Source organism: Lycorma delicatula, chromosome 9, assembly GCF_047948215.1.
Source record: "Lycorma delicatula isolate Av1 chromosome 9, ASM4794821v1, whole genome shotgun sequence".
Classification (NCBI taxonomy): Eukaryota; Metazoa; Arthropoda; class Insecta; order Hemiptera; family Fulgoridae; genus Lycorma; species Lycorma delicatula.
In genome coordinates, this window is record NC_134463.1 from 63,661,080 (window position 1) to 63,688,701 (window position 27,622).

The 27,622-nt window shown below is 27.7% G+C and overlaps 1 protein-coding gene across 3 annotated transcripts in view; it reads right to left on the reverse strand.

The window, feature by feature from the left end:
- Nucleotides 1–302: 302 nt before the first annotated feature.
- LOC142329985 (protein rhomboid-like) overlaps nt 303–27,622 on the reverse strand; it is a 295,664-nt gene continuing 268,344 nt past the window's right edge. For all 3 annotated transcript variants that reach the window (XM_075374980.1, XM_075374979.1, XM_075374978.1), the window contains exons 4-8: nt 17,032–17,174; nt 10,103–10,215; nt 7,016–7,116; nt 4,879–4,933; nt 303–1,237 (exon numbers count right to left, since the gene is read on the reverse strand). In XM_075374980.1, the coding sequence (XP_075231095.1) occupies nt 993–1,237; nt 4,879–4,933; nt 7,016–7,116; nt 10,103–10,215; nt 17,032–17,174 (657 nt within the window). In that variant the 3' untranslated portion in view covers nt 303–992. The remainder of the gene's footprint in view (nt 1,238–4,878; nt 4,934–7,015; nt 7,117–10,102; nt 10,216–17,031; nt 17,175–27,622) is intronic.

Sequence of the window (27,622 nt, forward strand, 5' to 3'; positions counted from 1 at the left end):
TAAATAAAATAATTTTAGAGAATTTATTAAATAATACATTAATACAAAAAATTCTTTTAAAATAACAAAAATAATACTATACTGATCTTTTTTTTGTTTTTCATAGTTTTTGCATTCAATTGGTTGTATTTTTTAATGAACAATATTAAGTATAACTCATGCATGCATAATGGATTCATTTAAACCATATTTATAAACTCAATCTTTGTTATCATAATATATAAAAATATAATCATGTGCAAATAATAATATAAATAATAACTATTTATGATAAACATAGTAAATAAATTACTTTTCTTGACAATTATAAAAAAGATGTACGTTAATTATTTGTTGATTACCTAAAAATTCTATTCGCTTCCAATTGATGACATTTCTTTGCAATTTTAATAACTAAGTTATATGTTTTTTCATTAATAAAAAGTTCAGACTAATTTGATTAACCTTTTTTCCAGGCACTTAAATATCAATCAAATTCTCAAAATATTAGTACAAATTCTAATCCAAGTTAAAAATACGTTGATTAAATTAATTTAACTTCCGTTGCAAAATGTACACTGTATATTTATTTTCATAACATTAATGAAAAATATATTGCAAGCATGATAACTGATAAAATTATGTTCCCAGTACCTAGAAATTTTTCTTCATTCACTATTTTTCTAGAAATGAACATATGTAGATTAAAACGTTCTTTTATCAGTTTAGGAGTGTCCATTGTAGTTTTAAATTATTAGCTTTAAATGATCTCAGTATATTTGAAAAAATACTTGTATAACTATTAAAAATATTCATTTATTTAAATCAATATCAGTCATCAGTTTTCACTTATTTAAAATCATTTAACTTGGACCGAAACCTTAGTATTCCGCATACAAAATCAATCGTTCAAAATGACTTCAACTGATGTTCCTTGAAAAAAAATGCCTGGATGTTTCTAAAGCTGTTCTCAATTAAAGTCACGTAGCGATGTGACGATAATAAACCGTATATCATGGACCAAAACTTGGCGTAAATACATTAAATAGTATTGCAAATATAGTACATGCAGCATAAACACCTAATGCGACCCACCAAATAAGTTGTTCATGTAATTTTTGCTCAAAATTTTTAAGAACAAGAAGTCCAATTGTTAAACCAGCTAATGCTCCTGTGAGATGAGCAACATAACTGACTGGAGGCCCAAATTGTTCCACAGCATATCTGTTGTATATAGCAAATCCAACATCTGCACTCGCTGAAATAAAAAAAAACCATTATAAAGTTGACTTGAAAAATCTTTTACATTTTTGAAATATATATTAAAATTATTTATCTTTCAAATATCAGATATATATATATATCTTTCAAATAATATATATCATTGGTTGTTTATAAATATGGAAAGGGAGATTAAACTAAATGATTTTACCATAAAAACCAACTTTAGTACATGTACACAAAATGTAGAACTAAATAGCGTTGCCATAGCCAAACCAAATCCTATGGCTACAGCCATAGGCGCCAACTTTTCTATACAGTACAAGGTGTCTGTAAAATAATAGAGGGGTTTTAAATTGTAATAGCTTCAGAATAGAGCATTGTGGAGAGATGAACTATACGTTAAATCAAAGAGAAACACTCCAAGTTTCTTACCTGTTTAGAAGATTTCGATGTTTGTTCTCTTAATTGCCCTGCAGATATCAAGAGGATATCAGTCTCTTACCATACATGGTAGAGAACATCTGGCATGGTAGAAGAAATAACTTCAGTGATCTTTAAATGGCCAAATTTCAAACTTAAACGGAACACACTTTTGTTTTTCTTAACCCCCAAAATAGAAATCCATGGTGGTAAGGTCTGGAGAGACCATGGAGGCCAGACAATCTACTCTTATCATGTGACCCATCACTCAGGAAATGTGTTAAAAAAATATTGTACATTTGAGGCAAAGTGTGGTGTAGCTCCATCTAACTGGAAAATGAAATTTTCTGGTATTTAGGGCGCTGCATACTGTTCTAACATATTTAGAAAGATGTTCCTCATTATTGTTTTTTCAACCAAAAACAAGGGCCAACAATTCTGTCTCATCCAATAGAGGACTACACATTTACTTTTTCACCGACACCCTGATGTTCCAATAACAAGATGTGGAGGTTCAGTACTCCATATATGAACATTATGCCGATGTACTTGTCCACAAACATGAAACACTTTTAATCACTAAAATTGATGTTTAAAAAAATTATCCTGTTCTAATCTATCCAGAATGTCTACAGCAAAACAAATTGTTTCACTTTGTTCTGTGGATAAAGTTGTTGTAACAGTCTTTTTAACACATTGTGAACAGTTGTTTTAGAAATGCCCAACTGTCTAGAGAACACACTTCTGTACAGAGTTCTTCAGGTTATACAAGAAACTTATTTGCACTGCTTCACTCATTTCATCAGGTATGAGATGGCTATTTTGGATGCGTTTGGTTCAGTAGGCTGCCTGTTTCTTGTTGAGTTTTTTTCAGGTGGTGGGGGGGGTTCTTCATTGCACATACACACCTAACTCATGTAACGAGACTCAAACATAGCAAGCAAGCCACAATACACATTGAACCTTTCTCTGCACAGCAAACATTATGACTAATGCGCATGGGCTGCTTGCCTGTACGGAAACAAAAAGTATATGCTCTTGCTTTTGCACATAAACTTTTCTCATTCATTTAAAGTACAGTTGATTCTCACTGAAATTCTTTGTTCTGAAGCTATAACTATTTAAAACTCTACTATTATAAGACACATTGTATTATTATGGGTGCTTACACTGGATATTCTAATTTATCAGATATATTTTGGAGAGGGGAATTTTTTAGACCTTCAGACTTTTGAAATGGAAATATTTATGCTGTAAAATTTTGTTAATATTCAGAATGTAGTGATGAATGAATAAAAAATACTAAACTTTTTTTGGTACGGTTTTTAGACTGAGCCAAGCCTAAAAACATGATAAAGAGTCAACATTTATATTAGTTTTTCTAATAATAAATTTCACAATATAGTTTTCTGGAGGAAAATGACAGTTCACTACTGTCATCAATGCATTTTGGCTTTCTTCTGATTATGCTTATCTGTCTATATATCACTTACATTGAAAAAATTCTCTAGCTTTTATACACATTTCCAACATAAGATAAATTACCATTATCAATCTAACTCCTTAAATCCCATTTTTAAAGATGAATAATCAGATTTATCACCTGGGAAATACAAGCAAAAGTACGCTACTCAGTTACAAATTACTTGAATGAAAATCTTTAATAAAATTTTGAAAAAAGCAGTAAAAAAAATTTTCAAAATATAGATAACAAAGCTAAATCTTGAGATATGTAAGCAATAGTGAAACAGATATATTCAAGCACCTCTGTACAATGTAATGAATATTCTTCACTGCAAATAAAGAAATCATAGTTGTAAAGGAACAAGGTCATGAAAATCATTCCTTCAGGAAAATATATCACATAGGAAGTTATTGTAACAAGTATTAATATTAGAAATTTTAAAATATCTCTGTAGAAAAAAAATTTAAAAGAATAAACAAATTTTTAATTTTAAAAGTTTATGATATTTGTGGTTCACAACTTTCAGGGGAACATGACAAATAATTATCTGTAAGAACCAAGTTGATTGCTGCAATAGATAGAGAAAATCATGAACATACTTTGCTTTGTTTTGAAACACATAACCCCCTTTTATCACTTCACTATGGTTGGAGGTTAAAGTAATTTAAAAAATACATAAATTACATATGCTAATCACAAATATCAAAGTAGTTGTATGAAAATTATACCAAGCTCTCATGGCAATGTTTAGATTTTTATTTCATTAAAGTTAGAATACTTGCATGAGCACAATTTAGTAGGATTTCTTTTTACATTTAAAAGACATTTAGTGTAAAAATAAATTTTATTTTTGAACAGAAATTTTATATGCTTTTAATTCTTATTCCCTATAAACTATTCAAATAACAGGTTGAACAGTTGGTGTAATGTTTAGTAGTGAGATGGCTTCTCAGCTTCTTTTGAGTTCAATCCCAGGCAAAGGTCTGGGGGTTTTACATTATTGTTTCTTTCATCTCTCTACACATTAAAATACATGCATGAAAGGATGTCAAATTTGTTGTAATAATTTAAAAATAAACAAATTCAAATATTTTCAGGGATTAGGTTTGTTATAAAATAAAATACAATCCACTATTTTGTAAAATTGAAGAGAATTGAAACTTACCATAATTAAACTCCCAAAAATGTAAGTTCAAAAATGTAAGATTATAAATACTGAAAAAAAATTGCTGAAAACTTATGAAAGATTGATTATATTTATGTTACTTTAACAGTAGCATCATCTGTGTAAAGAAAGGGGTTTTGGTTTTATACGATTCTCCAGAATGACATGGCTGGGCTTAGTTCATCTACTGGTCTATATTTAAATATTTTTGTTAATTATTTTTAAGTTTCTTACTTTATCTAACAAAAAACCTAAATAATTAACTGTAGGTAATATTTTAATATAATAAATTAATTTAAATATTAGTAAATAAGTTAAAGGATAAATATTATTCAAAATTAAAATCAAAACAACTATTTGGTCCATAAAATACTGCATATGATCACTTAATTGTTGGGTTATATCTAAAGTCCAGCAAGTGAATGTGTATGTACACATTCACTTGAAATGCAGAAACAGAAAACTGCTAGGTTTCCAATTTAGTTACTGCAACTACCTCTACACATCTGTATCCAAAAATTCAATAAAGATTTATCTGAAAGTTCTGATTATACCTAACCTTATGTTAAAATTGTGTTGTATTATTATACATAACTGATGTAAAAATACAATAGAAAATCCTTACCTACAACAAAGATTCCAATAAGCCTTACTATTCCAAACTCCATATTGTTGTAATTCTGAAAAAAAATGAATTTCTTATTGAGTTTTAATTAAAATGTAAAATGTAAATAACTTAAATAACCTTGTAAAACCCTATTGTAAAAAAATTGAAAATAAACTAATTTTAACAACTAGTAAATATATATTTCCTTATTAAAATCTGCCATTATGCTTTACAACCTTATATTTGTTAAAAATCACACTTTTAAGTTAAAATATGAATAAAATTGATCTTTTAAAAAAAATTGATTATAGGTAAAAAATCTTGAATGGTAATCACTCCTTATAACATTATAAATATAAATATAATAATATAATTTTAAATGAAGTTACAGAAGAAGCTGGAGTGTAAAGATGTCCACTCCTTATAACATTATAAATATAAATATAATAATATAATTTTAAATGAAGTTACAGAAGAAGCTGGAGTGTAAAGATGTCCTATTTTTTTATATAACTTTTTAACTTGCAATGAAATAAAAATATTTCCCTAGGGTAAGGTTAGTATGAAACCCAATATTAGTATTGATTAGCTTTTAGGATTTGTAATTCCTTTGTGACTATTTCATTGTCATCATTTAAGCATTTGATAGTTAAGTAATTGAGATCAATTGTATATAAGCCTTCAATCTCATATCCAGATTTACATTTTTTTTTTTAATAGTAATATTACAAAGTGTAATACTCTGTATAAAAGATAGTTTGTACAATATTTTATAACCATATTTCTCATAAGTATAAGAAAAAGTTTATATTATTTGCTATTATTCAATTATGTTTTAAACATTATTATAGTGATTTATATTCACATATTATTAATTTAAAAAGTTTTAATTTTTAGCCAGCTTTTTGACTAATGAATCTTAGTCATAACTTTCTTTTCTTGGAATCTTGGGTTGTTATTCCCAACTTAATTAATTTAAATTTACTCTTTAAATTCAATTTTAAATATAGAAGTATTTGTTTTTTTACATAATTTAACTTTAAAGACTACAATTAAATGGTTTTACTTAATTTTCTGTTTCTTTTTTCTATTTTTTTATTTTTTTAATCTGTTAATTTTTTTTTTTTTTAAATGACTAATCTTATTATTAGTTCTTGGTGATTAATAATCATCAAGAAATTGCAAGACAAGTAAAAAATCGATAAGCAGTATTGTGAACTGCTATATGAAAAATTACGGTAAGATATTCTTTACAGTACAGAGGAATAATATGAATCTTAAAATGGTTTATTTCAGTTAAATATATATATTTAAAAATTTTTTTAAAAAAATTTTTGTTTTAGATTTGATATTAAATAATAAACAATAAAATTTTCTGAAAAGATTAGTAGAGAATTTAATTTTGAGAAAATTAATGTATATATCAAGTGAAAACAAATGCAAATTAGAGATTTTCACCTGTTATTTAAAGCAAAACAGACTAAATTAACCAAATTAAATGCTAAAAAAAAAAAATAAATAAAAACCATTTAATTGCAGTTTTAAAGTTAATTAAGTTGTGTAAAAAACAAACTTTTATATTCAAAATTGAATTTAAAGATTAAATTATTTGAGATTAATTAAGGTGGGAATAGTAACTAAAATTCTTTGTTAATAGTTTTAAATTAAATAAATTTTAATATAGTTTCATTTTACTGTCCAGGCCAAGATTTAAAAAAAAAAACTTTTAAATACTAAAATTCTAGAGACAACAAATTTTAGTTACCAATTTATTTTTTTATTTTATTCTATTTTTTTTTTTTTTTAGCATTTAATTTGATTAATGTTGTCTGTTTTGCTTTAAATAACAGGTGAAAATCCCTATTTTGTATTTGTTTTCACTTGATATGTACATGACCGGTATGGAGCTTCCAAAGAAAATTTTAAGATAAGTTGGTATATAGTGACAGTTCAAAACCACTTGATAAATTCAGAATTAAAATTTCATTTAAATTAGTTCAACTGTTTTGAACTAGCTTGTAATAAGAAAATTGTGAGAAAACTCTAAAAGAAAGTTTTATGCCATAACTAAAAAAATAAAATAAAAAATGTCATAGTTTAAATGATGAATTATTTTTATTTATAAAGATGAAAGTTAACAAAAAATAATACAAACCAAAAGAACATTTGCTAAATGAGCAGCTAATAAAGCATAAACACCTCCCGAGGCACCAACTAAGTAAACATCCATGTCAAACACTGATGTTCCTAGAGAACCTATAAAAAAAAATTAAATAAAAGCTATAAATTAATCACAAAAAATATTTAAAAATTCATATGCTTACAGGAACATAAAAACTTATTTAAAAATTTAAATGGATTTATTTTTTTGCAGAGCTAAAGAACCCATACAAGTTATATTGGTGAAGAACAGTAATAATCTATGAAGCACTACTAATTTACAGCAAGAATCAGAAAAAAACTTATTTTTATTGTATTATACTGTACTAGTTTTGTAATTTTCTTTTTAATTTAAGTGAAAAAATACCATTGTTTAAAATAAAAAAAGACATTCTTAACGATAAAGTAATTATGTGTTAAATATAATAAATAAATAAAAAATTTTCAAAATCTCACATGCAGATGTATGATTTCAAACTAAATTATTTTTTAACTTTAGAAATCATACTTAATAAAATATGATAAAAAAATAAGAATACAAAAAGCAGAAAAAAGAAAGTGAAAAGGAGTTCCAGATAATCATGAAGTTAACAGTTGATAGACTGCTAACATGATTTTTTAAGTTTAATTTGATTGCTTCATCATCAAAAGGGTAATTATTTTTTGAAGGGAATAATTAAAAAATGACAAGTGTTCTATGAAGGAAGAATTTTTTATAAACTAGTTTGTAATCTTCTTGTAATAAAAAATTCTAAATTATATCTTTATTGTAAATAAATGAAATTTTTTTTATAGTATTACATCAAAAAGAAGTAACTTAACTTTATACAGTAATGGAATTAGTTAATATACTTTTTTCTAATCTGTAATTACTTTAATTATTTTACTTTATACACATTTGATAATATTTTAAGTCAGAAAATTTAATTGATTGTTACTATCTTTATAAAATCAGTGTAAATGATACATTTTATTGAAATATGATCAGTATTCTGATGGATGCTCTTACTATTAATATGGATTTAAAATAATTTAAACTGAATTTTTTATGAACTACTTAGATTTGCATTACTTGTTATCTGCTCAGAAAAATCCCCCCCAATATTTTGCTGAGAAATGATTTTTGTATGAATTGTATGAATTTCATTAACTTAAAATTCAAAACCAAATTTCATCAAGAACATAAATATTTTTAATAATGCTAATATGATACAGATACCTTACAATAAACTGTAATTTGTTATTCCTTTTCCAAATAGTCCTGAAAACTATATATCACTCATTTTGTACTAAATGTAACAAAATTGAGATCTAATAAGATAAAATAAAGTGAAAATTAAAATATACTACAGTTAATTATGAAGGTTAAGTCAATGCCAAAAATAACCTTGCTGTATTAACAATATCATGCATTGATTTAAGGGACATTGGAAATTACCTATTATATTATATGGAAAAGTTGTTTACATAGATATCATTCTAGTTAATAGAATTAAAATGTTAAATTGTTAACTGGAAAATGTTTTTAACAATTTTAATATTTGACCTTTGCTTTTCCAGCAAGACCCAAATTGGCCCAAGTTGAGTATAGTTGACCCAAGTTGGCACTTGACTGAGTTGACTTGCTAAAGGTTGAGTAAATCAAGGGCATACTCAACCTTTTTGAATGATGCCTGTTTTGTGTCTAACAGTTATTAAAGAACCCTTGAATTTGTTTTCAGATCTTGAGGAATCTCTATATAGTATCTGGATCTCCATAGTAACAGAAGTAAAAATAATTATTAATACTTTAGTCAAGCTATTTGACATAAAATCTTCAAAGATCAAAATGTAGTATTTTCATACTGAATATAGATATCCAAGAAAATTTAGATTAGAATCTGTCTTTTACTTTATAATTAAAAAATCTATTTTTTATCTTACAATATGTTTTTATTTTTATATTTTATGTTGCTTATATCAGTGATTTATATAATGTGTTTTTATGTTCCAGTCAGAATAAATATATATTTATTTACAGTTCTTGTGGATAGATCACACTTTTATAATTTCTCTAATTCTTTTAATCTTTTCCATGGTGGTGGTGTTTTTCATTCATGTTCTAAGATTCTGAGGAACCACACTACAACATATTTACAATCCGTTACAGTTATTTTAAATTTTCTTACCTTCACAATTTTGAGGAACTGTGTCCCCTGATCTGATGGGATCTCTATCTATAGATCCAATTGGTGGTGTCTGTGTTTCCTTCAGTGGCTGTTGGATTAACAAATTCAATCTAGAGCTGAGAAGCTCTAAGGGTTAGGGCAAAATCTCTTAACGCATACCTCTAATCTCTATATAACTGGATAGAAGAAAATCCCATGTATTGTAACTGGTAAAAACTAGTGTCACCAAATGAGGGGTGCTAAACTAAATAAAATGAAACTGTGCATGCACAGAGGTAAGTGTAAGAGTAGGGATAAAAACACGTTTTAAAGCGATGCAATAGAAGTGTTCTGATTTTGTATTTTGAACACTGATCTCTATATAACTATATATGTGATCTCTATAACTGTCCATAAATTTCTGTTTGTGTTGCAAAAATGACCGTTCTTTTGCTTATGTGACAAGTAAAATAAACAACCCTACCATCACGATTATACAGTGCGATTATACAATCACGATTGTGCTAGTGTACAATGGTGTTGTTTAGTTCCCAGCCAGTCATTCTGCGGCACTGGAGTATGCTTCAATATTGAACACTTTGTATTTTAAGCCATAAGGATCCTCTATCCAGTTGTATAGAGATCAATGATGCATACATAAAGATAAATTAATTTATCTTTAGTGGATTTATATAAATACTATAATGATATTAATTCAAATGTCAGTAATATTAGTATTTTACTTTTTACTTAGGTAAAAAGTTAGTAAAATATTGATTGTCATCCAAAATATGCTTAGAATCTTTTTTGGTGATATAATTAACTATTTTAATATATCTGATTAAAATATATATTATATTGTAGTAAAGTCTTTTCTACCACTACAAAAAAAAAAAAAATGGTTATATATGTAATACAAATATTAATTAATATACCTGCTAATACACCAGCCATATATACAGTACCAATACGTAAGGAACCATGTACCATTTCTAAAGGCAGACCAACTAGCACTTGAACCAGCAAATTAAAGATCAAGTGCAACCATCTGTAACAACAAAAGAATAATCATCGATCTGTGACAGTTTTTGTTTGTTTCTCTGTGGGAATTTGTAGATGACATCAATTAAACTGTACCTTAAAACCACTGACACGCTATACTGTTTAAAACTAATCCATTGGAACAATTTTAAATTCTTTCATTATTCTTTGCTTCAGTCATCACATTTGTCACACTAAAATTCTTAAAATTAAAAAAAAAATCTGTCAGTTGAAAGGCATGTTTTTTTGTTTTTTTTTTCGCTGTGACATAACCAAAACAGAGTATAGTTTGTTGTGCTGCTTTAATAGCAAAACTTTTTTTAAATGTAAAAAAGCTGAAAAATATTTCAATTAAATGAAGAAAATCAAGATAAATGACGATTTAAGTCATTCTAGTTAAGTTAACTATAATGATGACTAATTATAACATTAAACATACACAAAACATTTCTAAATTACTCTAAGCAACATCCATTCCTGTTGTAAACAGTGGCCAGTTCCACATTGCTAATTTTGTATAAAACAAAAATGAGATCTTATCTTATTATAATCAATATATTTTTTTTAAATTATTAATTTAGTTCAGTATGGAAAACCTGATAATGTAATATATGTTCAGTAAACAGTGGTTTTTCTACAGTTAATATAATTTTAGTTATAAAATATTTTTACATTCCTTGCTTTTTCAAAAATTTATATATAATTTTAAATTATTTAAAAAACAAATTTAACTAATAAGAATACAAATAAAGAGCTATGCTAAACAGTTAATTTTTTGATCAAAAATCATTTATAAAAACTTTTTTTACTGAAAGTGTACAAATAGATGGCCATTTCAAATGTTAAACAATCATGCCAATCTCCGCGGCAGAATAGTAAAATCTCTGTCTTTCATCTGTAGGTTTCAGATTTGATCTCTGGTCAGGCATGGCATTTTTCAAATGTTATAAAATTCATTATAATTACCTATTTATTTTTATTTATTTGCTATCATCATATATTTAGAATTATTTCATAAATTATTTTTAAATATTAACATGGATTCCTATTTTTTATTTTATAATTAATTACATATTTTTTATGCTGTATCTTGATCATAGTTTTCTTACTTTCCCTTGAATAATTGAGAGAATAATATAAAAATTGTTATACTACAATTTTTGGTGAAGTTATATTAATTTTTTATTTTTGAAGTATCTATCCATTTAATGATGAAATATAACACCGTTCAAATGAATGGTACTCCTCTCTATTGCCATATAGTACCAAATTATTTATGAAGTAAAAGCTTCATAAGTTATATTTATGCATTATATGAAACTATTCTTATCATGAGGAAAAGGGAAGTCACAAATTATTTCTATGTAGCTGTACCAGATAGAATATAAAGTACGATAATTTCTACACTACTATAATATGGAAATTACATAGCTTTCTGACATGTAGAGTTTAAATAATAGAACACTCTAATGCTAGAACAGCTACTAAATATCTGAATAAATATTACATAAAACAGGCTACTACAATAGAAAACTAAAATAATGATAAATTATACAAGTAACAATGATTTATGCAGTGTGAATTATAATTTTATGCATTGGTTTTTGTTGCATGAATTTATGCATACCATAATTATTATGCTTAATAAATTCAGTTCGATTTATTATTACATAAATGTATTCATCATAATTAGCACAATTTCTTTTTTCTAAGAAAAGTATAAAGCCACCTATAAACAGCTTCAACTTGTAATGTTAATTGAGGAAATCTTTTTTCTTTTTTGTTTCAATTGTATAACAATTATATATTTTACATTTTGTGAAAAGTTTCATAAATAATAATTACAATGCAGTTAAATTTCTTCATTTTAGTGATTTTTTTTGCATTTTACTTTTAAAAAATGTATATTTAATAATTCAATATATTTGATTTTTGCTTTACAAAAAGATAAAACATATTTAAAAAAAAGTTTACAATCAAAAAAAAATTATTACAGTATTATGTGGAACTAGATGGGCATGAACATGGTACGGATAAATGAAATTCCAGTTAAGACTACCTCCCAGATGTTAAAATTGCGAAATACACATTGAACCAACCCAAATAAGAATTATTAAGTCAAGCTCGGACCAGAATTTTTTTACCAATAAACTATTAAAAAGAGAATTTATATATGTACAATGGACAAAAGTGCTATAAATTTATTTTTAATTTTGGCAATATTTTTGATAAGACCAAATCCGGTACTTAGATAAAATGTATTTATTTATATATGTAAATTTATTCGATTTTTCAGATTAAAGCCCACAAAAAATCACTAATTCTGCCCTTGATTAATGTTCCAAAGATTTCAGTACAACCTCATTTTATTGGGGTAGTTGAAATCTGAGCCTAATCTTTCACTAGCTGTAACTTGCAAACGAAGGATTTTAGGACACATGTTTATATAAACTTTTTCCATTACTTGCATAAGTAGAGTAGGTTATGAAAGTTCTGGGAGAACTTTGTGATACATTCTGTATAAAATTAGTTATAAATAATTTGTATGACCTTGCGTGTGACATTTACAGATCTAAAAAAAAAATAAGTTATTTTTTCAAGAATATCAGGTTTAAGATCTTCTCATCTAACTCAAGATAATTATTTTCAGGTGATAATTCTTCTCATCCATTTTTATTTTGAAAAAATGTGAGTAATTTTCATAAACATCACAAAAAAATGAAAATGCACTAAATAAGATCACTGTATTTCCTCATTATACAAAAAATAAACTAAGAATAAATTTCATTATTTTTTTCAAAAATAACAGTTGCGTAAAATAACGTTCACTAATGTAAAATTAGTTCTGTATTATGAGACAGAAATTGTATATATTTTACTAGTAAACTGTCAATTTTATAAATATCTATAAAAACTATACAACATCTTTGTTTATGGAGGGTCAACAAAAATTAAACCAATCTTTTATTTAGTCATTTATTAGGTCTTTAGTATGTCTTTCATCCATTTAAGTAATTTTTAACCATTTTTTAACCACTAATTTTTAACCATTAACTCTGTTAGTGAGCAAATTGTTACATTTGGTCATTTAGTTAAACATGTATATACACAATTTGGTACACTCACAGATAACTGGTAAAACACAGTAATACAAAAATTACAAGTGTAGTCTATTGCGATCACAATAAATGTAAATTCTAAAATAAAGAAACTTAATTGAAATTATTTTTACCATATAAATTTAAATTCAATATTATTTTCTTAAAGTAGTATTGAAAATCTGCTTGTAATAATACAAATTAATGCAAAAAAAAAATTCTCTCATTCACATTTCTCTGAGCAAGAGATAGGCAAGTGTAGTTTAATACAGTGGCTTCAGCAGCTCGCACTTGTTTATACACAAATATGTCCAACTGATCAGTTTGTAATCTATTGTTGGAAAATATAAAATAAAAATTTATAAATTTGAAAAAATTAAGTTTATATAAATTCATTTTGCTGTAGTAAAAACTGGAATAAAATTATACAGAAATGTAATTCATTGTTTCACAGAAAATAAATTAATGTATGAATTAAAAATATCTCAATACTGAATCAGTCTGGATAATCTAATTATCCAAATTATTTTTTTTTAATTTTAGAATAAACTCGTATTTTGTAAATTTTCTTTACTGGATTTAATAACAAAAAATGTATAGCTAATAATGTATATACATTTTTTTTAGTTTTGATTAACACTATTTTGAACTATTTTGTTATATCATGGAGATTGTTAAATAAAATATAACAAATGGATGATTTTTTAATTTCATTTCTAACCAGTTTTATTTTTGTAATTTAACAATTAATAATGCCTTATTGCAAAAAAGTAAGAAATTTATATTTTATATGAAATTCTTGACCCATACTTTATGATTTATAATGAGTTTTAAAATATATTTTAAAATAATTTTAAGTAATTTGTGTAAAAAGAGGATCAAATGTAATCATTATATACAATTGCCATCAGTATTAATAGATCCATTGTTAAAATGGAGGAATTTACCTTATTATTACCTATTATCATTGTAACTTATGAGAAGTTTTCCAAAATGTAAAAGATTTGTAATTTACAAAAATTTGTAATATTTATTGTAAAACAAAAATTTTTATAATTGAGATTATTTATAAGATATCTAAACACTAAAAAAAAAAAAAATTGTGTAAATTATATTTTTATTATTTACTTCATAATAAAACAAACTTAATTTATTAAGCATAGTACTTTTCTACTACTTAGATATTTTACTATTGTGTACATAAGAGTTATGCATATATATTACAAAATAACGTTGAAAAAACTTATGTGAGATTAGCTTGCAATTTGTAAATTATATTTCATATATTTTTGAAACATTACAGGGTTCATAGATATAACTGTTTAAGAACTGTAAACTTTTGTTGTGTACATTTTATACTCACAACATGTGTGTGTGTGTCCTCCAATTTTGATGAGGTTTTTTGCATTACATAGATATCACTTCCGAGCAAGTTCTTAGACATGTTTTATGGTTAAAGGCCACCAGGAGGCGCTGCAGTATATGTGTTTGTCTGAAATGGCTAGGCCGATTTTGATGCGGTCTTTTACATTACCTAACATAGGCATCACTTTACATTACACAGGTATCACTTCAAGAGCAGGCTCTTAGATTAATTTTATGGTTGTAAGCCACCAGGGGGGCAACATATATTTCTTCAAATTGGCTTGGTGGGTTTTTAAAATTTATATTTTTATCACTTGTACGATAATTATTTGTTTATGCAGCCAGAAATCCTGCTAATAGAAAGGCTGGGTTCTGATTACAGCCCACACTAAAGGATTAATGATGAGATCTTTTCAAATAGCTTTAATATTAATTACTATTCCTTTTAAAAAAACAGTGTTATTTGTTTTTTATGTTTATTACTAATTATTAGTACTTTTATATTTCTTTCTAAGTGTGCATTTATACTGCAAGGATGCTAATAAAGTTAGTCATGTCATATTATTATAAATATGTAGTAGTAAATACTACCATACTACCATATGTAGTAGTAAATTTAGTATGATTGGATGGAGATGGCTAGACAGACGCATATATAAATTGAAACAAATATGTTTTGTATTGAAGATACAATTGCTTGACACCTTTCATCTGCTCTGAAACAGAGCTTAGAGATAAGTAAGTACTCATCCTAATGTTTTGCCCTGCAATGGCTTGTTCCAGTCATTTTCTACATATTCTTAATTGGAGCCATTGATTCTCAACTTAATGCTCTATTTTACAAGTAATATAAAGTTAAAAATTTTGTTTGTAAATAAACATGGAATTATTGTTAATTTGAAAAAAAAATTCTACACGACTGTTTTCATTTCAAGTATATTTTTAACCTTATTTTACATATTAAAAAACTTTTTGTAAATATCACATATGGCAGACAACATAACAGTTCCACATATAATTATTATAATACAATTAAATTATAACAGATGCCAAATTAATTTTTAATATGCTGGCATAAATAAATTGATATATTATACAAAACCATCAAGAGACCATGTGGAAAATTACATAAAATTACATACATAAACAAAATTTACAATTAATTAAGCTTCACCCCTGAATATGAACACAATAAATAAGTAAATATTGAAAATCAATATAAAAAAAAAAAAACATTTTCTAGATCTTACACCATTATAAAAAGTGAACAATTGGAAACACAATCACAAAATACCATGTATAGAAAATTAACAATTGATACAATTATTCACAATATTTGAAATACCCAACCTCACAAAAATGTTCAACCCTTTAAAAGTATGATTCACAGATTGCTATTCAACACATCACCTGAAGGCCATAAAAATGTTATTTTGACAACAAAGTTGTAAAATTTACCTGACATTGGTTACTTACTTTTTTATCGTGGAAAATAATGAAATACAAAAAAAAAAGATTTAATAAATTCAAAAAAATTGATAAGTATTGATCGGCTCCCTCAACCACTATTTTGCTGTTGAGTATTTTTTTACTCATTTGCACTACACTATTTTGCTTAAAAAGACAAAAAAATTCATTTTAAAAATATGAAATAAATAAAAAGATAGCTTTTTTTGATTTTTGGAGAAGAAGAGAATTTGGGGCAAATGTTTTTTAAAAATGGTAAGATAGGCATGTACGGATGTGTTGAGTAATATAGAATGTAATTATGATTGTAATGTAATTATATAATATAGAATGTAATTATGATTTTACAATTTTGAGAAAATTCACCCAAAATAAACTACCTACCTCATCCCCTGGAGATATTTACTCAAATTTTTACCAGTAAATTTTCCCATATATACAATTCAATGTAAAAAAAAATTATCAAAATTTCAGTTTATCCAGTCAAAAATTATTAAGCTTGAAACATGCCAAAGCATTGTTGTATGACTATTACCTCTCACTTTTTTTGGTTTTTTGAAATCCCTAGGTCCTGAAATGTCGAGTAATGAAAAAACCACCCATACCCTATTTTTTGATTACATTTTTCTTGTAGCACAGCTCTTAAGCTATGATACCAGGATAGTAAAAATATGTAATATTTTTTATAGCCTATCATTATGGTATAGTGGCAACTCATCCTTTCATCTGGAGGTCTCGGGTTCGAATTCCGATCTGGCATGGAATTTATCATACAGTACAAAATTTCCATTACATATTTCAACGTTCAAGCTAGAGCTTCTGTGGTACATTATTAACCATAATTGTAAAAATTTAAGCTGTAACAAATACTTGTATATATTATAGATACTTACCCGGCATGTAATACCATATAAAAGAAAAACCTCCATACTTCTAATCTTTTATCTGGACGGTAAATAAAAAAGCTATCTATTGGAACAGGACCTGCTGGGTTCACTTCTCCCATAGAAACTGTGTAGTATGTATAAAATCCAAGCTGAAATAAAAAAGTAAACCAAAATAAATACATAGTTTATTCTTATTAATATATAATAATAATAATAATAATAAATTACATAAATAATACCAAGATTTGTAGATTTGCTACTCCCAAGGATAAAGAAAAATATATGCTTCAGCATTTGCCTGGATTAATCAAGAAAAATCGTGATAAAAAACCTCGATAAAAACATCATAAAACAAATAATTACAACAAAATAATTTGATTGGAGAATGTAACATACCGGGTGATTAAAAAAAGGACGTAACAACTTCAGAAGCAAATAAAAATTTATTTAGATAACTTATAGATTCGGTTGTGCCCTCATTTCATAGCAAAACACATAAAGTTTTGACTCGCGTACGTCAAAACTTATTGAATTCGGCGATCAGTGCCGTCATAAGTTTAGTTAAAAATGGATATATTTACTTATGGGGTACGTGCTCGCTGAGCGTTTTGGTTTCACCCAATGGTGCAGTTCAACCAATTTTCGTAGAGTGTACAGTAGGAAGCTTCCTAGTAGGCACACAGTTTATTCTTGGCACCAAACCTTCGTTGAGACAGGTTGTTTTTTTTCCCCTCTCAGCTCCCCTGGGCCGGACCGACTTGTTGGTATTACGCCACCCAGGGGAGTGTCTTTAAATTCAAATAGGTCTCCCCACCTACCGGCTATATACCGGCATGGCAGGTCGGCCTACCGGTTAGCTCTTTTTGAGAGTATTGCCCTTTTGGACACCACGCCATACCTAGTGACGTGGTGCCGGGTCTTTTCGGTATTCAGTGTGCTGTTACCTGACTGTTACCCATGGAGTCCTTGGTGGCTCATCAGTGCCAACACACTGCAGCATGTTGGACCTCACCAGCAAGGCTGTCCACCCAGTCCTATTCTAGCCAACACCTTGTCTTCTCTCATCGGAGTATTTCTGTAGTACGTCTAAGTGTGTCCCACCTATTGCACTCAAAAAAGGTGTGGTCAGCATCATCTATCTCGTTGCATTAGTTGCAAATTGGCTCTTCTCTCTTGCCTATTTTGTGCAGGTAGTTATTGAAGGAACCATGTCCTGTAAAAAACTGCGATAGGTGATGATCAACCTCACCAAATCTTCTCGAAAACCACGGTTTGATGTTGGGGATGAGGGTTCTCGTCCATCGACTACACCTTCCTGCGACCATCTTTCCTGCCAGATATTATAAACAGCATCCCTGACTTGTTCTGGCTTGCCTTGTGCCCTGTCCAACCTCTTTTTTGCGTATAGGTCAATAGGTGGTGCCCCCGATAACACGCACAAGGCGGCATAGGACACAGTCCTGTACGCGGACACGACACCTAGGAGCACACGCCTGTGTGTCTTCGCTAGTCTCTCCTTGTCGCGCCTGATGGCGATAGATCGCCACCAGGCCGGAATCGGATACATAAGCGAAGACACGACGGTGGTCGCCAGTAAGCGGCGCTTTGAGGCCCTAGGCATTCTGCAATGACATAATGATGTTTAAACTTTTTATCATCCTTTCTGCCTTGTTGCATACACTGCCTACGTGCTCAGTGTATGTACCGTTTTTCTGGAGGATGACTCCTAAGTACTTGATGTTATTCGCTTCTTCTATAGCATGACCGTTGATAGAAATGTTAAATGGTTCTAGCACTCTTCTACCCGTAAAGGCAATACACCGGGATTTTTCCGTAGACAGTTGCAGACCCCTGGACCTCAACCACTCCTGTATAGTGTCGATGGCCGCATACACCCTCTCCCGCACCTCCAAAACCGTCCTTGTAGGTGCGGGTTGTTCTGTTAACATAAAAAACCACCAGGATAACCACAGGTTCCTGAACCTGCTGTGGATCAACTCATAGAAAAAGATTTGTATGTAGTCCAAAGAAATCAACTCGACTTGCTTCACGTGAGACTGATATTCTACAAACGACTGTTTGGTACGTAATACGTACACGATTGCACTTGAAGCCATACAAACTAACCGTGATTCAACACTTTACAGATTGCTCGGTAATATATTACAGAGCAATCTGTAATATATATATATATATATATATATATATATATATATAATACATCGTTGAAAATATATATATATATATATATATATATTAAGTGGCACTTAGTTTCATTGTTTCCAGAGTTATAGCCAAATGAAATTTTAAATAATGAAATATTTGGATCTTAGGGGAAGGCACATCGGTTCGAATCAGACTTCCGTTTTTTTTTTTTTTTAATTTAAATATATTGATTTATTAATAATTATTAAAACCTTTCATTGTAAAAATGTTTTTACGATGAATAATAATTTAATTACAAAAAAAAAATATATGAAAAAATATCAGAAGTTATTCGTGAAAAAAAAGTTTTATGTACTTTTCATTAAAAAAAAAAAGTGTGTAAATATAATTTTTTTAAATTTATTATCACCAGTTAGGATTTTAATAAAAAATTATGTTATTCTAATTCTTGCTCTGAGTACGCAAGCCTGCAAATTGAAAAAAAATTTCATAATTTAAAATTTTTAATGCTCAAAACGTATTTTTCAAAAAAGATGCCGGTAAAGTTATGTAATTCATTTCCGGCTTTTTTTATTAAATTAATCTGTAGGAAAATTTTTAAAATGGTTCGGTTATTTATTAAAAATGGTCTACGGTAAACATAATAATGTTTTTCTTAAATCCACAATTATTGACTTTGAACAGTTTTGTTGTCTTGTTTGATAAAAGTGGATATTGTTCATTTTTATGAAAAACTGACTATTCGTTTTAGGAAAGATTGCATGTTCATAAATATAAACACAAGGATAATTAATTTTAATGAAGATCCTTTCTTGTACAACGAAGGAGACGATTTGTGTAACACGAAAATTGTGTTTTGTGTTTTTTAACATACTGTTTTTTATTTTACATATAATCTTTTTTAATGAAGTAAATTATAATTTATTTATTCAATACTACAACGTATTGAATAAATGTGGTGCTATAGGAGAATGTTAAAAATCAGATTGGTGGATAAAGTGACAAATGAAGAGGTTTTACGGCAGATTGATGAAGAAAGAAGCATTTAGAAAAATATAGTTAAAATAAGAGACAGACTTATAACACACATATTAAGACATCATGGAATAGTCGTTTATATTGGAGAGACAGGTAGATGAGAAAAATTGTCCAGGCAGGCAAAGTTTGCAATATGTAAAACAAATTGTTAGGCATGAAGGATGGAGGGGGTATACTGAAATGAAACGACGGACTAGATAGGGAATCTTAAAGAGCTGCATCAAACCAATCAAATGACTGAAGACAAAAAATAAAATCAATACATACAAGTATTTCTTATTATTAACTTAGCTTAATTTTTAAATACTTATATTAATTAACTTAAATATATAATTAATAATTTTTGATTCATGAAAAAAAAAAACAATAACGTACAGCTAATTAAAGAATGAACACCGAACGATTAATTTAAAGAACCATTAATACAATTTGTTACATAGATATATAAAATCTAATTTATTTATTATTTAATTCAATTATTACAAATTCTTGAAAAAAAACAAACAAAACATTCAGCCATTTTAAGCTACTATACGGTTATTTTAAAGGGTAGTAGATTTAAAGAACCAACTTTATAATTCTCCGTTTCGAATTTTTTAATGATTCGGTTTCCTGCCAAACATGAATGATGAATTTACGAGAAAATAATTTCCTACTGTTTAAAAACCAATATTTGTTACCAGAGCAGAAACTAATAACGAAAAACTTCTTGTTAATTTATTTTGCCATACTGTACCTTTATTTATTAAAGAACAGATGGACTCTTGTTTATAAGCTTGTTTATAACATTAGGTGTTTTTACTGTCAAAAAAGGGGCACTGGTAGGCAGTTTCCAATTTCCTGGTGACCTAGCCACCCGGACGGACGGATGGACGGACGGACGGACGGAGTGAAAGAGAGGAGGTTTGCGTATATCAGGGCAGATGACGATAGTCAACTTCCTGCAGGTGAGAGTAAGTTAAGAGAAGAGCAGATGGGCAAAGAGGGTTGTGCATTGGTTACTGTAAAACGCCCCCGACTACCTACCACTTTGTATTTTCAGTTTTACCCCAAACTGGCCTTATTGACAATAGAAATGGCACGGGTTCACAGCTGAGATAAAGTAATCTTAGATATATATATATATATATACTACAGTAAACAACAACAATAAGATAAGGACGAAAAGCAATCTACCGAGTAGATCTGTATTAGTGTGTAAAATAAATTATTTGTGATTAAAAAAAAAAACATTTATTAATTTTTGAGAAAATTACAAAATTAAAATTTTAATAAATAATTCCATCTTTTCTATTTAACTAATTAATTAATCTATTCTTAGATTAATCTCCAAACTTTTTTGTTTGTGTACCCTGAGACGAAAATAATTATAAGTTGTACTTCATGTAATATTATATATATGTATGTGGTGTGTGTGTGTGTGTGTATGTGTCATGTGTGCGTGTGAAAAAAAATCAAATTATTTATGCTACTTCTTTAGCGTAGCCCCTAGGGTACGTGTATCCCACTTTTGAGACCACTGCTGTACATGCACGATCGTTTTATATAAATTTATCGGAATGTCTGAAAATTTTGAATATTTCTTACGTAGATATACAGTTATAATGATTTAAAAAAAAAAATGTATGGTTTAATTGGATGCCCCAGTGGATTGCACTGGAAATATTCTTAGACGAAGAAATAAAAATTTTTCAGACTCAAACCTTTTCACCTTTTATATTAATAATAATTTTTATAGCATACTTTTTAATGTGAATAAAACATTTATAAGACAACACTTTATAAGTGTTTCTTTGTATACAACAAACAAATTTATAAGCTAATAAATAGGTATGCTTGATTACCGTTAGTATATGTATAAGTTAAGAGTGATTCACAATAACCCAATGGGTTGGTCTAATGGTGAACGCGTATTCCCAAATCAGCTGATTTGGAAGCCGAGAATTCCAGCGTTCAAGTCCTAGTAAAGCCAGTTATTTTTACATGAATTTGATTGCTAGATCGTGGATACCGGTGTTCTTTGGTGGTTGGGTTTCAATTAACCACACATCTCAGGATTGGTCGAACTGAGAAGAGACTACACTTCATTTACACTCATACATAAATCCTCATTCATCCTCTGAAGTATTATCTAAACGGTAGTTACAGGAGGCTAAACAGGAAAAAGAAAGAAAGAAAGAGTGATTCACAACAAAGAACTTGATAAACGTTCAGGAAATTTTCTACTGGTAAAAAGAATTTAAGGCATTTAAGTTCATATATACAAACAGGTTTGGAAATGGCTCGTTAGCGAATATCGCCTGGTGAAAATTTCACCCTAATTTTTGCATTTCGGTAAAATTCACTCGAACTGTAAATTCTTGAAGCACAAAAATTAAGGGATGAATTTAGAAAATGTCTAAATTTGTCCCTTAAAAGTCTTTTATGGGAAAATAAAGTCTTTTCTCGATAAGTTCTTTTATAGTAGTTTCTGGGGGGGGGGGGAGACAAAAGATTGGGGTTGAAAACCACATTATTTTATGTTTCGCGTAAAATAACTTAAATGCATAAAATTATTAAACAGAATTTGTAGAGAATTTAATTTTAAGTAAAATGGTATGAAAAAGTCCACAGAAACTAATACAAACGTAAGTATTTCGAAGTTAAATTATTAAAAAAAATATAAAAATTTATTAATTTTTGTAAAATTTGTAAATAAAAAATTTCTTCTTTAGACGCATGATCGGAACTTTTCAATTAAAACTTTTCAGTATTATAAAACAAAAGAATTAAATATTTTAGAAAAAAGTTGAAAAAAACAAAACAATCATAAATTATTTGACATCTCTAAAGCGAATTAAAAATTGATTTTGTCTAAATCTGTTTGAAATTATTCCGTAAGCTGGATTTAACTAACAGCTGATTGCAACCATTACACACATTTTTATTTTGCATTTAACAGCAGTAAACATTTAAATAAGTGAAGAAATAGTACTTGTGTCATTAACTAACACCACCTTATAAATTTCTCATTGAAGAATAAAGAGACATTTTATTTTTGTTTATGGAAACGCACGACCTTCATAGCGAGTTCGAAGTTCCGAATAGAAGGGATTCCAAGTTACAGAACCTTTCTTCGGCATTTCGTTGCTTACGTACCATTAGATCATTGCCGTCTTCGTCATAAACTTCTGAACGGCAAGGATAACATCATATCAGGGAAGAGGAACGTAATTCAGCACAGATGTTAATTTTAAAATTCCAATTTTATATAAAACCACTAAATTTTCCCCAAGAAGTACAATCTGGTTTAATTTTACCCGAAAGCGCAGAAATCACAGCGAAATTTTTCGCTAGCCAACACTCGAATGAACTTTCGTCTTTATTTTCAACAGTATTAGAGCATGTCCTGAAAGTTTGTTACATTCTTTGTGAGTCACTATGTACATTTCAGTCTTTGTCTTTCTGTAAAACCTTCTACGTGTCCTTCCATCAGGAAATTAAATAAACTTGAATATCTCTATTGAAACATGAGATTGATGAACCATGTATTCATGGCCCATCAGCCTAATCTCTTTACTAGATTTCACCTTCAAATTTCTTTCTTCTATTCATAATAAGACTTCTTCATTTTGGATTTAACACCACATTTAAAAGAACTTGATTATTTTTTTCCTAAAATCTATGTTCAAATATTTTCATAAAATTTTTATTAGTTTTTAAAAATTTATTTCATACCAATATATATATATATTTTTTTTTTTTTTGCTACATTTTATTCTATTCTATAATATTAAATAATTTTCCCAAACCTACAAACATCATGTAGATTAGCTTATTATTTTAAAAATAATGCAAGAGTCAAAATTGCCTTTTTTTTGTCTTTCTGAAACTGAAATGTTTCCACTCCATGTTCTACAAGTAGGTTATCTTTGCCTTAAAATAAGTGCCTTTTTAATGTTTAATTAAGCAAGGATAATCGGGAGTTTGTTCTCCTTATTTTGTTTTCCTTACTAAGATAAATAATACGAATATAACAATAAAAATAACGTAATAAACATTATAAATTAAAAATAGGTTAATAGTAAAAAATAGAATAAATAATCATAAGAATAGTTTTAGTTAAGAAATCAGGAAATGAGATCTCAAGAGATTATTCTAAAAGAAGAGAGAAAAAAATAAAGCAACATTAAAGTACTAATATATCACGAACTGTCCATTGAAATAATAGCACTTAAAAGTGTTTTAGTGAGAGCAAGTGAGTGAGTGAGTGAATGACATTAAGTTAAAGTGTTGGCAACTATTAAAGAAAAAAACTAATGGCACAAAATATTTAAGCGGTTAAACGTAGACAATATCATCTCACATCTATTGTCTAAAAAAACATCATAGCTTATGTATTTTTAAGCTATACTCTTTTTAACTAATTTAATCAGATGTTTAAAAAATTAAAATTAAATGTTTGAGGATATTACTAAATATTTTCTTATATTATTTGAATATAATCTTTAATATAACAATGTATAAAAAAAGTTTCAACAAAAAGTTTGAGAAAATCTGATCACATAACGACGTTAAAGATTCAAGAAAATGTATAAAAAAACTACGCTGTTTTATATTACATTACAACTACATTTATAAAAATTCTAATGAAATTTTTAAATAAACTGTAAATTTAGCATGTAGAATATAAAAAAAATTACCCAAAGGAACCCAGAGAAATTGTAGGATTTTAAAAAAATTATATTTTATTTTTAATAATTTAAAGAAAAGATTTTTTTTTTCTTAATTGAAAAAAAATTGTTAGAAGTAAAAAATTGATAAAGCTGACTGATTCTCTTACAGTGGGTACACACTATAAATGAGATCAGTTCATATAATATAAGAGACTCTAAAGCAACCCCTTTATCATCAAGATTTTCAATGATTTACAATGAGAAAAAATGATGGCTTATAATATAATTAACAGTATGTATTTATAGATTTTTTGCATATTTCACACGAGCATAAATGTAACTTAAATAAAAAAATTGTAAAAAAAAGAGGTATCACTTTCTGCAGTTTTTATTTAATTTTTTGAATAAAGATTTCAGTAATTGCAATGCTTTAATAATGATATTATGATAAAAAATCTGATGTAGACACCACATGACTTCCGTGTGCGCCTATTAAATTACATATACACATTTTTTGCTGCATTTCATTTGAACTTACTTCATTTGAAAGTGAGATATGATCCTCCAGTTCTTTAATAAAGTTGGCAAGTTACACAATAGTAGTATTGTGGTGGACACCACATTGCATCACATTATTTTGTGGTGTCCGTAACTGCATTTTATATTATTAATTTTGTTTGAAGTCCCTCAAAGCGACATGAGAAGGTTGTAGGATCTGCAACCACGCACACATCGATTCGATTCCGACTTCATATACACATATTTTTTTTAACTTTTTTAATTTTAATATATTGATTTATTAATAATTATTAACCATGTAAAAAAAATTTTAGTATTAAATTGAAAAGTACATAAAATTTTATTTCACTAATAAACTTCTGTTTTTTTTTCTTTTTTTTTCGATCAGAAAATAATTATTAGTAAATCAATATATTTAAATTTAAAAAAAAGTTAAAAAAAAAGGAAATGAAGCCGTTTTCGAACTCCCCCTTGCCTTTCTTCCCTTTGTAAGATCCAAATATTTCATTAATTAAAGTTTTATTTGGCTATAACTTTGGAACGAATGAAAATAAGTACCCCTTATGATATATGGTTGAAAAGCTCTCAATGACGGCTTAAAAACTGCAGTTAAGAAAAAGTTCAAAATCCAAATTTTTTTGGATTTTGGGCTTTTTTGGACATTTTTGGGCTAGTCGATTGCAATCAAGAGGGAAGGTGCACAACTAAATGTTACAACAGTCCTAAATCCAAAATTTCAACATTCTACGGCTAATATTTTGTTAGTTGTGTGAGATGCATGTACTTATGTACATATTTGGCGTGACGTCTGTACATTACGCCAAACTAATCAAAATGGATATTTCCGTTAAAATCTGAAAACGAAAAGCTTCAAAATCCTGAATCTTCTGGCTGTCTGAGTTCTGATGTTTTAATAGAGCTCTAACCTCAATGTTTTCCTTTTTTATCCCCAAAACACAAATATAGGATTAGATAATTATAAACAAAAATTAAATAACATATGGATAATAATTATACGCTCAAAATACGAAAGACAAAATTTATGATAAAGATAAGCACGAAGCTTACAGTTTTAATAATTAAAAAAAAATGCAGCAGCATTAAAAAAATAATAAAAAGAATTGCAATAAAAAAGTAAATTGGATAAAATAAAGTAAACAAATTCAGTTTGGTATGAACTTTTGTTGCATATTGCCAAGAAGCGCTTCATTCGAAATAAAAATCTGATGTGGACATCACATGACTTCCTTGTACGCCTATTAACATATGCACATTTTTTGCTGCACTTAATTTAACTTATTTCATTTGAAAGTGAGATACGTTCCTCTAAATCTTTAATAAAGTGTACAGTTTGCTAAAATATTAGTTTTTATTAACATCAAATATTTATACAGTTATTAATTCAACAATCTTACCTGAAATATTAGGATATAGTAAAAGCCGTTTTCCTTTATTACTGTTTAAATAAATGTAAGTCTTATATCTATCTAATACTATGTTTTTTAAATTATGACGTAACCATCAACAAAATGAAAAAAAAAACAACGAATAATCAGATGTTTCACCAAATCTGATGTGGATACCACATGATTTACTTGTAGGCCTATTAAATTACACATACATATTTTTAAAATTAAAAGTACATAAAATTTTATTTCATTAATAACTTCTGTTATTTTTTCATTATTATTACTGAATTATTATTTATTGTTATTTTTTTACAATCAGAGGTTAATAATTAATAAATCAGTATATTTAAATTTTAAAAAAAAATCTAAAAAAAAGATGACGTCTGATTTGAACTGATGTGCCTTCCACTTGTAAGATCCAAATATTTCATTAATTAAAATTTTATCTGGCTATAACTCTGGAAACAATGAAAATAATACCATTTATAATATCAACGTTGAAAATCTCTTAATGAGAGTTTATTAGTGCAGTTAAGAAAAAGTCTATAATCCATATTTTTTTGGATTTTGGACTTTTTTGGAAACCTTTGGTCCAACATCCTACGGCTAATTGTTTTTGAGTTATGCGAGATACATACGCACATACGTACGTAACTACAGACGTCACGCCGAAACTAGGAAATGGATTCACGGATGGTCAAAAAATGTATATTACCGTTGAAATGTGAAAACCGAAATTTTTTGGGATCAGAAATACAATTCCTTGTTCTTCGTACAAGGAAGTAAAAATCACATCTTGAAAAATTACAA